General features: G+C 35.6%; 1 protein-coding gene and 1 non-coding gene across 16 annotated transcripts in view; one reads left to right on the plus strand and one right to left on the minus strand.

The window, feature by feature from the left end:
- Positions 1-17,816, minus strand: part of LOC144370376 (transport and Golgi organization protein 1 homolog) — a 176,000-nt gene that overhangs the window by 25,073 nt on the left and 133,111 nt on the right. For all 15 annotated transcript variants that reach the window (XM_078031124.1, XM_078031120.1, XM_078031126.1 and 12 more), the window contains 4 exons: positions 15,295-15,381; positions 12,840-13,554; positions 12,366-12,569; positions 10,048-10,193 (listed from right to left, as the gene is read on the minus strand). In XM_078031124.1, coding sequence (XP_077887250.1) covers positions 10,048-10,193; positions 12,366-12,569; positions 12,840-13,554; positions 15,295-15,381 — 1,152 coding nt within the window. The remainder of the gene's footprint in view (positions 1-10,047; positions 10,194-12,365; positions 12,570-12,839; positions 13,555-15,294; positions 15,382-17,816) is intronic.
- LOC144370663 (U6 spliceosomal RNA) lies at positions 6,912-7,018 on the plus strand. Its single transcript, XR_013430548.1, has one exon. It is a non-coding gene; the product is annotated as a U6 spliceosomal RNA (small nuclear RNA).

Raw genomic sequence — 17,816 nt, forward strand, 5'->3', positions numbered from 1 at the left:
AATTTCTTCATTTCATCTAAATTGTCAAGTTAATTAACATAAACTGTTCATAATATCCCCATTATCAGTCTAGTATCTGTGAAATCTGTAGTGATATCCCTTCTCTGATTGCGAATATTGGTAACCCGTGTCTCCTCTTTTATTTCCCTCACTAGATGTTGATCAATTTTATTCATCTTAAAGAACTAGCTTTGGGTTTCATTGATTTTCTCTTATTTTCCTTTTTTTAAAATTTTACTGACTTATGGTCTTTATTATATCTTTTTTTCTTGCTTACTTGGAGATTAACTTATTTTTCCTTTTCTAGTTTCTCATAGTAGGAACTAAGTCAATGACTGGAGACTTATTTTTTAATAAAGCTATCTTGGGCCTGGTAGTGCTATAAGTTTTCCAATGACACTTTAGTGACATTGCACAAATGGATATGTTGTTTTCAGTTTTATTCAACTCAAAATATGAATTTCTTCTCTGATTTATTTGACTCAAAAATTATTTAGCAGTGGGGGCTAAGGTTGTAGCTCAGTGGTAAAGTGCTTGCCTCACATGTGTGAGGCACTGGGTTCGATCCCCAACACCACATAAAAATAAATATACTGTGTTGTTCATTTATACCAAATATATAAATATGATAGATTGATACAGATATACATATAGATATAGATAGATAGCAGATAGCAGCCTGGCACTTAAGTTTTCAAATATTTGAGAATTTTCCAGATTTTTCCATTATTGATTTCTCATTTTATTGTGTTCAGAGAATAAGCTTTGCCTGACTTTGAATACTTTTATATTTACTGATAATTTTTTTAAGATCCAGAATATAGTTTATCTTGGTAAATGTTCCATGTGCACTAAGCTCCTTGGGGGTTTTCTATAAATGTCAATTAATTTCAAATGGATGGATTGATTATGTCATTCACACTTTCTACAACCTTACTTTTATTTTTCGTTTTCTGCCAATTGCTGAGGAGAGGATATTGAAATCTCTAAATGTAATCTATAGGATTCATCATTTTCCTCATAATTCTATCAATTTTGATACTTCATGTATTTTGAAGGTCTAATATTAAAAGTACAAGCATTTAGGTTTATTATATAATCTTGACTGATTCGTTTATCATTAGGAAATAACTTTCTTTAGTCCTGATGATATATTTTGCCCCACAACCTCTTTTGGTTTAATGTAGCTACTCCAGATTTCCTTTGACTAGTGTTTAACATGAGATACCTTTTTCAATCATTTTAATTTTGACTTCTTTGTGTCTTTCTATTTACAGTGTTATTCCCTTAGACATCTATTTGGGTCTTGCTTCTTTAGGCAATATGACAATCTCTGTTTTTAACTGATGTATTTAGATACTTTCCACTTAATAGGATTACTGCCGTGCATAGGTGTAAGCTTAATATAATCTTCTATTTGTTCCTTCTGTTCTTTGTTCTTTTTCTTTTCTTTCTGTCTTCTTTTGCAGAAATACCACTATCGGTATTTTTAGTGATTCCTCTATTGGCTTATTAAGCTATAACTCTGTTTTCTAATCTTAGTGCTTCAGGGTTTAGAATATACATCTTTTATTTGTCACAATCTACCTTCAGATGATACTATATTACTTCACATATTCAATAAGAACATTACAATAGTTACTACCCTTCTGAGATTTATACTGTTGTCATGTATTTTACTTTACATGTTTTCTAAGTCCCGTACTACACTGATATTTGTCTTTAAACAGTCAATGACTTTTTAAAATGTTCAAATAAGAAAAATTATTTTAAATATTTATGTACACAGTCACCATTTTCAGTGTTCTTTACTCCTTTATTCCATTATTTCCATCTGCTGTCTTGGTGCAAGTGTAGGTGAATTCTTTCAGCTTGTATGTCAGTACAAGTCTTCATTTTAGAAAGATATTTCACTGGGCATGATATTATCGGCCAACATTATTACTCTTCAAATATATTAAAGGTATCACTCCACTATATTCTCTTATGCCTAATTTCTGACAAGAAATCTGATGTCATCCTTAGTTCTTCTCTACATAAATGTCTTCTCTAACTGCTAAGATTGCTCTTTATCACTGGTTTTGAGCAATTTATTTATGATATAATATACCTTGATATAGCTTTATTCATGCTTTTTGTACTCTAGTCCCATTTAATATCTTGGATCTGCAGATGTACAGTTTTCACAAATTTTTGGCCATCATTTCTTAAAATATTTTTCTGAATACCTCTCATAGCTCAACTTGAAACTGTCCCACAGCTCACTGATGCTCTGGTTCACTTTTCTTTAACAGAAGAAATTTTCCCTGTTTCATTTGGGGTACTTCTCCTGCTATGTCCTCAAGTTCACTAACAATTTCATCACAATGCTTATTCTGGCATTAATCCCATCCACTGTGTTTATCATATATTTTCAACTCTAGAAGTCTGATTTTCTTAAAATATATCTTCTATATCTCTTTTTACCTTTTTAACACACGAAATATAGTAGTAATGACTTTTTAAAAAATGCCATTACCTCATTCTAACATCTCCGATAGTTCTCAGTTGGCTTTGATTGGATGATTCTTCTCCTCATCATTGTGGAATGTATTTTTCTTGCTTCTTTGCATGCCTGGTAAGCTTTGAATCGATGCCATACATTACGAATTACTATTCTTAATATTTCGTATACAATTAAATTACTGGAAACAATTTGATTCTCTTGGGTCTGAATATTTGTTAGGTATGACATAAATTGTAATAGTCAGTCCGAGGTAACACCCTTCTGATTATTCTACCCAACTTCCTTAGATAGTTTTTTCCAGGTGCTATTCTGGTCCCTGTGTTAAGACCTGTTCCTTCTAATCACTTAAGATGGTTTCTCTGACTTGCTAAGCAGTTTCATCACACTTATGTGCAGATCAATACCCTGCTGAACACTCAGAGAGCCTTTCACAGATTTCCAGAATTGTCTCTCAATGTAGCAACCTTCTTTTGGTACTCCACCCTGTGAATTCTAGTCACTTTGGTTTTCCTGGAATCTCAGCACCATCTCTCAATTCATGGTATCCTCTGGTTCTGCCTGACTTCCCCTTCTTTGTCATGGCTTGGGAATCTCTTAACATAGTAAAAGCTGGGGCAACTAAAGAGCTCATAGCATTTGTTCTTTATGTTTCCAGAATCATTCTTTGTTGCTTGATCTTCAATGTTACTGGATCTTAAAATTTTATATGTTTGTGGGTTTTTTTTCATATTTATTTTAGTTGCTTCAGTTGGGAAGGTGAAGCCAGTACCTATATAAATCTATCATAGCTAGATGTAAAAATCATTTGCTTTTCTTTTTCTTTTTATGGTGCTGGGGATTGAACACATGGCCTCCTGTGTGGTAGGCAAGTGCTCTACCACTGAGCTGCATATCCCTTTTCTCATTTGCTTATTTTTTTAATAGCAGAATGCATAATGAAATAAATTTTAAAAGAGAGTAATATCAGGGTAGACAGAACTGGGACAAAAGCTAGAGTTCTTTCAAAATCAGGCAGGAGAATCACAAGTTCAAAGCTAGCCTCAGCAACTTAGCAAGTCCCTACGCAACTTAGTGAGAACTATCTCTAAATAAAAAAATAAAGAGCCTAGGTATGTGGCTCAGTGGATAGGAGCCCTGGGTTCAATCACCAGTACCAGAAAACAGAAACAACTTATTTTCACAAATTAACTTTGGCTCTTCTAAATATTTAAATAATTGTAAAATAAATAAAAAAATCTTTAAAAATTAACACCTAAATATTGAAAGCAAAAATGAAACAACCTGTGATATCATGTTGGTGACAAACCACAGAAATGAATTATTTCAAACATACCTTAGTGGGATATAGTTTAAAGACAAGAGAATTTCATTTCATTTCAGGAATACATTCCTGAAAGTATTTTAAACAACATAAATATAGTCGTGTGTTGCTTAATAATGGGAATAAATTCTGAGAAACACATCTTAGGCAATTTCAGTGTGTAAACATCATTGAGTATACTTATACAAACCTAGAAAATATAGCCATTTCCACACGTAGGTATTCATATATGGTATATCATCGCTTTGGGGATAAAACCCTATAAGATATTATTATACTGAATTCTGTAGACAATTGTAACATTGTAAATGTTTATATATCTAAACATATCAAAACACAAAAAAGATTAAAAATACTAGGTGTCAAGAATTTTTTAGCTCCATTATTATGCACTAATGACCAAAATGTCATTAAGTGGCACAAGACTGTAAACAATTATATTTATGTTATTGAAAACTGGAACTCCAACATCAGAGAAAGAAAACACAAATCTAAGATAGATGAAGTGAAGTAAAATCTCTCTAACATCCTGAATTTTCATGGGAATTATCTAAATGACATGATCAAAAATCCCCACATATTTCTGAGCTTTGTTCACTAAAAAGGCTTACAAATGACAGTCAATTTGAGCAATAAGCAATCCTAGTACTTGGAATGTAGCCTCTAAATACCATTTCCTATTGAAAGAAACCAAAGTTCTTTTAGAGAAATAGTTCCTTCAAGGTCTGGACAGGGAATGTTTAAGATGAACTTGGAACATCTCATAGTTCAAAAGCAAGGGAAACAGGTAACAATGACCACTAGGTGGTGGCAAAGGGTCCCAGGAGCCAAGATAAAGAGGCTTCTACAAGGCAAAAGGGGGAGAAATTGAGCATCAGATAAGAACAATTACTATTCCTAACTGGATTAAACACACCAAATATTTTTAAATGCATGACATCATATTGACTCTTAAATAAAAGTTAAAAAGATTTCAAAAGCCCCTTTGGGTATCATTTGATAATGCTAGAATAATACCTTACTATTCTGAAAAGTGTTTAAATGAAGAAAAGGAATCAAATGTTTATCTCCTGCCTTAACTATACAAACCGAATATCTGTGTAAAGAATAATCAATCATAGCCAGGCGCTGTGGCACACACTTGCAATCCCAGTAGCTTGGGAGGCTGAGGAGGGAAGATAGCAAGTTCAAAGTCAGCCTCAGCAAAAGTGAATTGCTAAAGCAACTCAGTGAGACCCTGTATATAAATAAAATACAAAATAGGGCTGAGGATATGGCTCACTAGCCAAGTGCCCCTGAGTTTAATCCCCAGTACCAAAAAAAAGAAAGAATAATCAATCATAAATTTTTATTTGTATAGGCATCCCAGCCTTTAAATGAAGAAAGAAAAATCCCAGCAATTCAGACCATTGCTATTTTGCAACCTGTAATATATTAGCAAATCTCACCAAGGTCACTGTTGACTAGTAGTCAACATCAAAGGAGAGGACATGCAGATGTCAATGCAATAATTTCCTATTAAATTTTCATAAGAAACAGAATTGAACCTAAACCTGACTACCAATTTCCAAGAAATATAAAGCAACAGAGAGAGGCTGAGGTTGTTAGCTCAGCACTTGCCTAGAATGCATGGAGCCCGAGGTTCAATCCCCAGCACCACCAAAAAAAAAGGCAATAGAGAAAACAGGTTAAATTGTTGTACCAGGGGGATGTCATTTATTCACCCAAACTACAATATATCCTAGAAGTCCCACAAACATTTTTTTCAATTATTGCAAAAAGTTACAACAAAAGGAGAAATCAATAGAGAGTAACTTATATGAGACTTGTTCTCCCACTGAAAGCAACCAGAAAGTTGGAATATATATATATATTGGTACCAGGGATTGAACTCAGGAGCACTTGATCACTGAGCCACATCCCCAGTCTCAGTCCCATTTTGTATTTTATTTAGAGACAGGGTCTCACTGAGTTACTTAGCACCTCACTTTTGGCTTTGAACTTGTGATCCTCCTGTCTCAGCCTCCCGAGCCACTAGGATTAAGGCATGTGCCATAATGCCCAGTCAAAAAAAGATTTTTAAAGAGCTATTTTTCAGATAGAAAGCCACAAGGAACATGCAACTGTCACCCCTAAGAGCAGGAGAACAAATAGGTGAGCATTCTACCTGGAGGCACCCTCTAGACCTCAGTTTGAAAAGGGGAACACAAATGGGGCACAACAGTCTCACTGAGGAGAGAGAGACCAGAGTTCCAGGAGATTAAGCAGCCAAAAATATGTAGAGAAAACTACCAGAAACATGGGAGCCACAAAGAAAAAGAGTTCCAGAAATCTGCATGGAGGTGGTCTTCAGTTTGGGGCTACATTCTAAGCAGTACCTGTGAGGGCCAAGAACAACTATAAGCTAACCAATCCCACAGTTGGCACTGAGCTGGGAGAAGTCTGGATTCCAGCTAGCCAGAGAGAGTTGACGTACAAAAACAGTATGGTCAACAAGCTCATGAAGATTTATTTGATCCTGGCATCATGGCACATATCTGTAATCCCAGCAATCAATCCCAGGTTGAGGCAGGAAGATCCCAAGTGTGAGGCTGGCAACTTATCAAGGGCCTAAGGAAGTTAGTGAGACCCTATCTCAAAAGAAAAAAAATGTTCACTCAATATCATTAATTATCAGGAAATAAACTCACAAAGACATACCCACTAGAATGGCCCAAGTGCTAGTGAAGATGAAGTCAAGTGGAAGTCTCCTAAATTGCTGGTGGAAGTATAAAATGATTGTGGTCATTTTTTAGCATGGCTTGACAGTATCACATAAGACAAAAACATACATTAAACGTAGGAGGCAATTGCACTCCTAGATATGAGTCCACTTATAGTGGCATATATATGAAACAATACTGTAGGAAAAATGAATCTATAGTTTAAAAAAAAAGTTATCAATGGTTGCCTGGAACAGGTGGTGAAGGCACTCACTGGGAAGGATCCCAAGGAAACCCCTTTTCTAGTGAGAAAAAAAAACTGTTCTATATCTTTATTATGGTAGTTTTTACATGGGTATCTACATTTGTTAAAACTCAGAGTGTGCTTGCTTTGGCAGCACATATACTAAAATTGGAACAATACAGAAAAAATCAGCATAGTCCCCGAGCAAGGATGACACCCACATTTGTGAAGTATTCCATAGTTTTGTGGAACCAACCCTTCAGCAGATGAATGGATAAAGAAACTGTGGTACATATATGAAATGGAATATTACTTATAGCATTAAAAGAGAAAAAATTATGGCATCTGCGGGTGAATGGGAATATCAGGTTAAGGGAAGTAAGCCAATCCCCAAAACCAAAAGCTGTATGTTCTCTCTGAAAGTGGATGCTGACCCATAATGGGGGTGAGGTGGGTGGTAAGGGGCATGGAAAGAATGGAGGAACTTTGGGCAAAGAGGAGGTAGGACAGGTGAGGGGGCAGAGGGATAGGAAAGATGGTGGAATGAGATGAACCACATTACCCGAGGTACATGTAGGACTACACGTGTTGTGTACAACTAGGAAAAGTTTTGTTCCATTTATATACAATGAATTGAAATGCATTCTGCTATCATGTATAACCAATTAGAACAAATTTAAAAAACTCACTGATATTGGCTCTCAAGGAATTACTGTTAAGTTGTGTGATGGCCCGTGGGTTCATTATACTATTCTCTATGCTTTTATTTAAAGCTTTTCTAATTAAATTTATTTTTTAACTAGTACATAGAAACAAACATTATAATTATTGAAGTAGGTAACATGACATTTTGATGCATGTATACACTATGTAACGTTTAAATCAGTTAAATATATCTACCTCCTCAAACATCATTTCTTTATGGTAAAACTTTCACAATCTTTTTTTCTAGTATTCTAAAATATACAGTATGTTATGGTTATCTATAGTCCCCTACTATTCTCTCTGCTCTTATTTGAAAGTTTCCATGATAAAAATACTAAAAATAATTTTTAAATTAAGATATAACTTCAAATATTTAAAGGATTTCTATGTAGAAAAGAATTCAATTTTATAGAGGAAATCATGTGGAGGAAAATTTGGAGTCAATACAAGGATGAACTAGACAACAGAAGAACATATAGCCTTGTAAGAGAGTGACTCATGCTAGGAAATACTGGTGTACAGGCCTCATAACTATTCGTCAGGGCCACAGTAAAGAAAATAACAGCAATGAGTGAGAAACTAGACTAACAGCCTTCCAAGGTTTCTTCTAACACTAAGATTCTGCTAAGATTCCATTGATCAATGAATCTGATTGGTGCACATCTCCCAAACACATCAGAGCCTATTACTCTCCAGTCCTATCAGATATCATACTACTTGTTTAAGATTTTACATTGACTTGTTCATAATTTTTGCATATATTTGTTAAGTCCTTTTCTTAAGGCTTTCAAAAATCACAATCATACCTTACACCTGTTAGACTCTTTTAGTCCTCGCACAATGTCCTGTACATACTGGGCCATCAAAATGCCTTTTTGAAATCTCCTTTCAAATCAGTCTCCTAACATTGTGCCTCTTCTTTGCCACTCACGTCTATGTCTTACCTATCACCGTACAATCACTGACCATACCTGCACCACATTCATGTCCCCTGACCTAGACCTAGAGGAGGGCTCTGTGCATACCTAAAAAATATGAATAAAGAAATCCTTCCCATATCATGAGGCTGTTAACTTTCCAAGTGATGCTGATTCATTCTGATAATCAAATTATGACTGTAGAAGACTGCTTTAATCACTGGAAATATAATTATTCTAACTGCCTGGCTCGTACATACCCCTTACCCAGGTGGCTGCCACCATCATGAACAAACATGGAGCCAACTGAAAAATGATTTGTTTCTCCCCACCACATCTTTTCCATCCTGGTGGTCTTTCCTCCCCAGGTATTCATTGTCTTTATACCACCTTCTGACTGTCTACATGAGAATTAGGGCGTGTGTAGGGGTAAAACCCTTCAAAATGCCAGACACCTCACCAGACATTTTACCTTGTCAAATCATTTAATTCTTATGATTGGAGTAAGCATTATCTACATTTTTCAGATGAGGAAAACTTTTTTCAAAAGTTTAGTTATTTGCCCAAACGTCTAAATGATAACCTTGGGATTTGAAACCAGATCTACCTGGCTTCAAAATCTACACATTTTACAAGGAAAACAACAACATCATCTTTCTTACACAAGCTCTGAAATAACACAACCTACAGGAAATAACTTCAGTTGAGGAGGATTACTGTCACAATGGCCCTAGGACCATCTTATCCTCCAACCTCTAAAAGCTTTCTCATTCTTATAATTAAACTCTTAAAAGTCCAATATCAACAAATACCAATAGGGGGGAGGTAAGTCCTAAAATGCTTAGATAAGCTTCTAGACAGATTAAATGTCTTGTTTGGATCATGATTTTCTTTAGAAAGATCAGCCTTAAGTGACTCTTTCTAAGAAACAGATCTAACCTAATTCCTTTCATTCTTAAAACTTTCTAAGGATCCCCACTATTAATGGTCTAATGCTACTTTGGCTCATGACTTCCTTTAAGATTTGCTGGCCTCTCCAACAGGCCCATCCCCCTCCAACTTCACACTTTACAACACCAACTATTCACATTCTCCTGCCCTCCCCAAATATCCTTTCTTCATGTTTCCATTTCTCTGAACACATTTCTTCTGACTGCCAGCTTCCCCCACCACCCTAGCCTGTCTAATCAACAACAAACCACATGTCAGACTCCTGTTTGCCCTTTGCCTGTGCTTCAAACACATCTCAACCACTTTCTGACCTTACTGATCACCCTTCCAACCATAATAAATGCATTTATGGACAATAATGTTCTACCATCGAATAAATACCTCTCTTTCTGCCATTATCTTACTGTGTTTCAAGTGAATGCTGTTATCTCCCTGCCAGAATGAAAGGTTCTGAGGGGAAGAACCAAGTTTTTACAGGTGTGCAAATGTCTAGCCTTGGTAGACAGCAAATCTTCCTCATGTGCTAAACCAAGTAGCCATTAAAGCCACACCCCTATGGCTTTTGTTTCAGGAGCTATCTACTCAAAGGGTCAAGAGTCATTTTCATGAAGGCATTTTAAGTTTTTCACTTCATGACCAGAAGCCACTTAAAAACTAATAAATAATCAACATTCTAATTGAAGAAACTATGTCAAACTTACCATCTTAGACAAATAAAGCAAGAATGAATATAACAAGAAAAGTATGTTGTCCAAAAGGGTGGCATCTGCTGGCTCTTTGACCTTTATCTCTAGTTGGTTTTCTGTATCAGCAGCATCAACAGGAGTACCTTCTGTTATAAGTAGTTCTAAAATTGAAAGGGGAAATTGCTATTTTATTTTATGCTATAGAATAAGAATTGTCTCTCTTCAGTTTCAATATTCATCGAGTGTTTCACTAAATATATGAGTCACAGTGCTTGGAATATGTGGCTCTCCTAAAGACAATTAACACAACAGAGAAGAAAACTTCAAAATCCTAATTAGAGCTGTCAAACCCTTCAATTATAAAATGAACAATCTCCAGTCTACTCTCCACTACTTCCATGGCCATACAACTGCTACCAGAACAATATTTACTCAAGGAAAAATTTTAAAACCAGAGATATATAGACAGGGTCACATTCAAAAAACATGGATTTAGTGCTGGTGAAACTTTGTGTTTAAAATTTTAGGAAAGCTGAAAGAGAGGGAGTCTTGGTTTGCAGATTTGCAGGTGGAATGGGCCAAGGCTTAACACAGTATCTGGCACCTGGCAGAGATACTCAACAATTATTTATTGAATGGACAGATGACAACTATTTAAAAAGAACACAGTAGTACCAAGAGAGACTAAAGGGAATTGGGTACAGACCTGCATTGAGGCTCTGTGAATGAGGTAGAATTCCAGTTAGACCTGAGAGCTTGTAGGGGTGGAATTTCAGTATGAGTTACATGAGCCTGGGGTATGTTTGATTAAACAGCAGGAGTCCAGCATGCAGTTATTAAGAAGTTGGACCAGTTGCCTCTAAGGTCTTTCTCAACCCTGAGATTCTATTCACTACTATTTTTTTAAGCTTTTGCCTAATTTTTTTTTTTAGTTTTTGATGGACCTTTATTTTATTTATTTGTATGCAGTGCTGAGAATCAAACTCAGTGCCTCATATGTTAGACAAGCGCTCTACCACTGAGCTACAACCCCAGGCCCTCCATTCACTATTGGTCTATGAATTTGACTGCTGGTGAAGTCTGCCCCATTGGCTCAGCATCTCAGCACCTGAGACACATTAAATGACATTTGGGAAGATTTTACCTATTAAAGGTCATTGACATCATTTTGTGGTGGAACTTAAAAGGCCAGGGAAATAATTCATTCTTAATTTTGTAAGTCAAGTTTTCCCTATTCTTGAAAGTTTTGGAGCATGAAAATAACAAATCGTAATGGTGCGTGATTCATTTTCATAACCTTATAGAGTTAAAGACAGTTCAGAAGTCAGTAGTGTTCATATATGGATGCAATGTCTTCTGGAAAATGGGAGAACTCATATGTTATTCCTTCTCAAATTAACTGAATCCCCCCTTGCTATGAGTTCTCCTACACTCTGTGTGTGCAGATGGTGGGGGGGAGGTTCAGATCAGTGCTGCCAAGCCCTGCACTGGTGCAGGATAATGCTTATAGCTATGCTTACAGACCAGAACCTTTAAAAACACAAAATACAGTAATTATGGCTTCATAGCACCACACTGGATGGATTAAAATAAACAATTAGTCATCATCTAATTTACTGATAAAATGAGAGTGAGCAACACAAAAGTAGAATGCTGTTGATGCCATTATTGGGGATTTTTTTGAAAAATTGTTTCTCATCTCCCACTGGATACTGTGCACTATGATGAAGTATTCGTAAGTGTCAATCTAAAATCGATTGCAGTTCTGTACTGTTTGCTGTAAGTATATAGTATAAAGATCTGGACCATTGACTGCATTTGAAAAAGTTTAATTACCATGTCCAGGAAGCAAGTCAAAACAGGACTTGAGCTATATTATATTCCATTTAGAAGAAAAGGGAAGAAAAACACAGAATTTATGAGACTATGAACAGTGATTATTCAAGCTAACTTGTACTAGGCCAGACTTTCCTGGAAGGCCTGCTAAACACAGATTGTGGGTCCCACCCCTAGAGTTTCTGGTGCTGTTGGTCTGGTTGAAAACTACAGTTTTAGAGCATAAGGCCTTTGAAGAAAAATATTTTAGTTGTAAATGGTTTACACAAGCTAGTCATACCTAAACATTTGCTTTTAGGTGAGTTACAGTCTCTGGCCTATTTTTGATTTCTAGTCATCTTTATTCTTGCTTTTCTCTCACTTAAGATTTTTTTTTTTGAACTCACATGTACCTATATCACTCTCTGCTCTATTTCGTACCTTTGGCAACAAATATCCTTGAAAGCCTTCATTATGGTAATGCCTCTACTTTGTAGAGAAAAATTGGCAAGCTTTACCTGGGTCTACTTTCTCAGTATTTGGGATCTGAGACACTTCTGAAACACCCATGTCCTCAGTCACAGGTTGATTCAAGAGGCTGGGCTCTTCAGGATGGTTCATATTAAAATGATGACGCAGGAGGTTTGGCTCTTCATGAAGATTTCTATTAAGACGATTTGTGTTCTCTTTAGGAAAATCATCTTCATGGGGTGGCTGCATCTCTACAAGGGAGAAGAATGCATTGAGCCAGATGGATGACACTATCTACCCCCACTTAAGCCCAATGATCAGCACTCCCTCTCAGCACACAGTTCCAGATACCTCAACACTGCCCTCCATGTCCTGGCATGAGCCCATGAGAACAACTGGGCAAGGATACGGGAGGGTTAATTGTTTTCATCCCATTTAAAGGATGACTGAACTATACAGTCAAATTTATAAAGAAGCCTCATCTGCCAGAGGACTTTCCACCTTTCCCATTTCCATATCACCTTGTTCCTTGTCCATCATGTCTACCCTTTTGGCTGTGGTTTCAGTTTTCTTTAAAATCTTCCAAATTATACTCGTTTCTTGTTTGTTTTCTTTGGTTTCTAGATAAGGATTGATTTCTTTTTTCAAAAGTTTATAAGCATCAGTCTTCTCCTGTTCGTTTGAGACCTGAGAAATGTCTACCCTTTTGGCTGTGGTTTCAGTTTTCTTTAAAATCTTCCAAATTATACTCATTTCTTGTTTGTTTTCTTTGGTTTCTAGATAAGGATTGATTTCTTTTTTCAAAAGTTTATAAGCATCAGTCTTCTCCTGTTCGTTTGAGACCTGAGAAATGTTGCTGGTTTTGTTTTTTTCACTTTCTGGCACTTTCAATTTATCTGGTAGTATTTCTTCAAAAAGTTCAAGTGAAGTTTGTTCACCCTGAGCATTATCTGTTTGACTATCTGCATGAGGATGGTTCTTCTGAGCCAAAAATTGTTCCTCAAGATCCACAGTGTTTTCTGAGAATGCACTTTCAATTTGTTGTGAGTTTGCTACTACTGGTTTAGGTTCAGGTTCAACATCCTGGGAGACTTCAGGAAATTGTCCCACTTTTTCTATAGCTTTCTCAGAATCTTCATTTGCAGAATCATACAATTCCAAAAATCCTAGAAGTTCTTTTACGTTATAATTATCAAAATCATCTCCTCCAACATCAAAACAAACAAAATCTGTCTCCTGTAAGGAAAAGAAAACCATTAATGTGTCAATAACAAAGTATCACAAAAGCAAACTCATCCACGCTCCCAAATTCAGGATTGGTTCTAAAGAATCTTTGAGGTCAACCAGATTACCCTCCTCCAACCCCCACTGCCTAACTCCATCTATGGCTGAGTAAATCTGTCTTTTTCTAGACTACAGTGTTAGAAAGTCTATTCTTTCTTTCTTTCTTTTTTTAACATGGGTCATATTCTTTAAAAAGCATAATGAGTAAAAATGGTGACAATTTGGTCTCCAACTGCCTGACTCTTGGGTCTCTCTCAATTTGCTCTGAACATAAGTAGGGAAAGGCAAGGTATCACTTATAGGATCCTCCAGCTCTTAATATCTACACCTATGTTTCAGAAATTTAACTCTTAATCATTTGCTCAGGAGAAGCTGGAAGATCCTGCAGCATTGAGAAAAATGAATCAGTTTTAAAGTATCTTACTGAGATACAAGTACATTGGATGGAATAAAGAATGATATTAAGGAGGTTCCTCACATTATTATTACCACAAGAACAAACTGAAAACAAGATTCAACAAGGTATACACCTTTCTCTTCATCAGGGTTTCACAGTCACTAAGATCTCTCTCAGGATTATGTGTATATTATCTAGTCTTCCTTCTTGCTACTAGTAAGCAAATTGATATAAAAGGAGCCATAGTATGAATGGACATGTTTTTAAAAAATTTCCATTCCTAATTAAATCTTCATAATATTCTGCGGGGGTTCCGGGGGTGGGGGAGGCAGTTCAATGTAGTAGGGATGAGTGATTTCCTCTCCTCATCACATGCATTTCTAAGCCATGAGGGATGCATGTAATGGGAAATACAATGAGAAGGCAGAGTTCAAAACAAATGAGTTCTCTGTAATCAGTGAACTGCTGTCACAGCTTAAATCCCAAGAACTCTCTTTACCAACAATGAAGTCCAACAAGCAACAGAACTGATTTTATGGCCCCTGAGATTATAAAGAAATTTTAGGAACAGCAACAACAAACAGGATGACTTTATCCATTCAGTCCATCTAATCTAAGAACTGTCCTAGCCTAGCAGTTTGCATATTCTACAGCCACTACAAAGAGCTGCCCAAAGATGTTTCAGTGTTGGTGGGCATCAATTACTATACAATTTAAAACTCTAGAAAATAATCAGCTGAAGTGAGAATTCTAGAACACGAAATCCTTTCAGTCACAAAATCAATTTAAGTCAGAGCACCATACAGGAATGTTGTATAAAGGAAGCAGTTGGGGCCTTAAAAGATCTGAGACTGAACATCACCTGAAACGCTCAGGTCCCCTTTTCCAAATCTATAACATGACTATGATCCCGTATATGACTAAGAATAAGAAAACCTTTGTAAGTACATATTTCTAGCCTAGTATAAAAGTTAGAGTTTATTAATTTAACCTAAATATACTTAAAATGTCTAATAACTATCCAATGAGTTTTGCCTGTAAAATGAAATTATTTGCCTCTTAGAATATCTGTTTCAATATATTAGACAAATCTCAGATTATAATATAATCACCCTAAAATGCCTTTCAAACTTTTTTTTTTACAGGTAGTCTGATTTCAAATGAAAATCTGACACACAAATGTTAGATTGCCCCCAAAACACATTATAAAACATTCAGAAGCAGTTAACTGAATATAACTGATGGATTTATAAGCCAGTTTACAATTGAGAACAAAAAAGAAATCCATAACTTACATCTGTTGGAATTTGTAGCTCTTCTTTAGTATGTTCACGAACTACCTTGATGAAATCTTTTGGAAAGTATCCAAACATATGGCCAACCTATAGTGCAAAAGAGACAAATATCAAATAAATTCTGTACAAGGAATATAAATAAGAGATTTCTCAGAAGTGGCAGGAAATATACACATAATAGATAGATATATGGTATAACCAAGAAAGAAAGTTGCTATAACAATTACACTGAGATTATTATTTCAAATAAAAATTAAGTACAGAACTATTAAAGCAACATTTCCAACCACTGAAGTTTTCTTTTTTACATTTAGCTTAATTCTCAACACAGAGCATATAAAGTTAAGACTTCTGAAGTAAATAAAAGATCTGCATAGAAGATTATTGGATACTATATGGTTAAAACTATGTAAATCAAAGCTGGTTATAAATGCAATTCCAAATAACCTCTAGCAAGAATTTACCTGTACATTTTGTAGCATTGCTCATAAACCAATATTTATGTCTTTCTTAACCAATACACAACAGTCATAAAAATTAATAAGTAAAAACAATACAAAAATCTCTAAAATGTATTACCACTATAGCAGATGTATTCATAGTATATGCTTTCCTAGCTTTGTCCAAATCTACTTTTACAAGCACTTGGGGAGTGCTGAGGGCCATTGTCAAGTAGGAATTAAGCTTCAAAATTTCCTTGCCAGCGTACCCCATGTTAAATGGATTTTGCTGTTGACATTGCATGTAAGGTGACCTTGCTCAAGGACCAAGGCAGATCCGGGTTTAGAGCTGATCAGGTTTGAGGAAGTGTCCCACTCCTTAGGGTGTTCCCGGTTTAAGACAAAAGGAGTTTTAGGGAAGTTGGAGGTTGAAGATTATTGCTGCTGGGAGTAGGGCGTGCCTGCAGCCTGAGTTCCTGCTGAGTTCTCCTGGAGAAAAAGTTTTTAGGAGGTGAATTGTTTGGGAGATTGGATTGCCCCTGAACCTGTGTGGAGGTGGTGTGAGTCGGGAATAAAGAATTGCTGTTTCAATCTACAAGGCTGTGAGTGCCTCCTGATTCTGTGCCCAGCCAAGACTGCGGCATTATGGTGGCCCGTACGTGGGATGTCTGAAGCTTGGGGGTAAGTGAATTTGCTCGCTCCTGAAGGAGAGCAAAAAAATGGGTGACCATTTCAAAAAACAATGTGTTCTTGTTTTGATTTATTTTTTTTTTCATTTCAAGTGGCCTGTTCCTAGAACTTTCTCAGGCAAACTAAGGAAAATGGTTGACTCAAGGTTTGAAGTTGTTCGCCTCCGAGGAAGAAAAATTGTTAGAGGAAGGAGATACCCCAGTAAGACCAAGAAAAACTATGGCATATGTTGATACAATACAAAAATGTAGCCCATGGCTTTATAAAGATGAGTTATTAAGTGTATCAATGGGACCATTATGGTATCCTGTAGAAGGATTTTTCTTCAACAAGAAAGAGATGGCTAGTTCTGTTCACTATACTTGTCTTGGTTTTTACAGACAGCTAATTCATTTACAAAGCTAAAATGTTAAAATATCAATCACTAAATATGAAATCAAGTACTCTTTACTTATTAAGTTCCATAAGGTAATATATTTAAACATTATGTGTGTTTTCATAAATTGGCAAATGGAAAAATGTTTAATATTGCTTTGGTCTGTGTCTTTGCTGAAACAAGGTTACTAAGTGTTAAGATTCTATCATGTGTAATTTATATACAGAGAGTATAAGAAGTTTCAGCTGGGTTTCAATTACAGTATAACAGTACCTTAAAAAACATGAAAGTATTTCATCTTATTAAAGTGGAGAATTTTATAAGGGTTATTTTAGAATGTGAATTTATAAAAAGGGTTAATGGTTAAAAAAGAGATATAAAAAGATTCAAGATGTGGAAATATATTATAATATAAAAGGTTAAAGGAAAAAGAAATGTTTCTAGTTGAGATAATCTCTGTGTGGTAAAGTGAAAAGTTGTAAAATGCCATTTAAAAAGATTTTGAGGAAACTAGATTTAATTTAAAAGCTTGAGAAAGGTAGAAAGAAAAAAAGGTATTTGTACATGGCAGATTGAGACAAAGCTTCTTAATGGAGTAAAAAAGAGCCTTTGGTTGAAGGGCAGCCATATAAACTAATATTAAGCGATTTAAACAAAATCTAAGCCTCGTTTAAAAGAGTGAAGCTGTAGGTGGTGAAAAAGTACATTTAAAAGTACAGTATAGATGATAAAGGAAATGCTTTAAAAGGTTAAATTGAAGGTTGTTGAGATACCTTCATGGCGGGAAAAAAGATTGCTTTACTCATCAAACTATTAAAATGTACTTATTAAACTAAAAAGAGGGAGATGAGATAATCTTTGTTTGGTAAAGTAAAATGTTGTAAAATGTCTAAGTACATTGCAAAAAGCTTTAAAAGGTTAAATTGAAGGTGGTTAAGATGCCTTCATGATGGAGTAAAAAAAAATATAACCCATGAAAATGGGAAGATAATAAGATAAAAGATTTAGATAAAGAA

The sequence above is a fragment of the Ictidomys tridecemlineatus genome, chromosome 14, assembly GCF_052094955.1.
Source record: "Ictidomys tridecemlineatus isolate mIctTri1 chromosome 14, mIctTri1.hap1, whole genome shotgun sequence".
Classification (NCBI taxonomy): Eukaryota; Metazoa; Chordata; class Mammalia; order Rodentia; family Sciuridae; genus Ictidomys; species Ictidomys tridecemlineatus.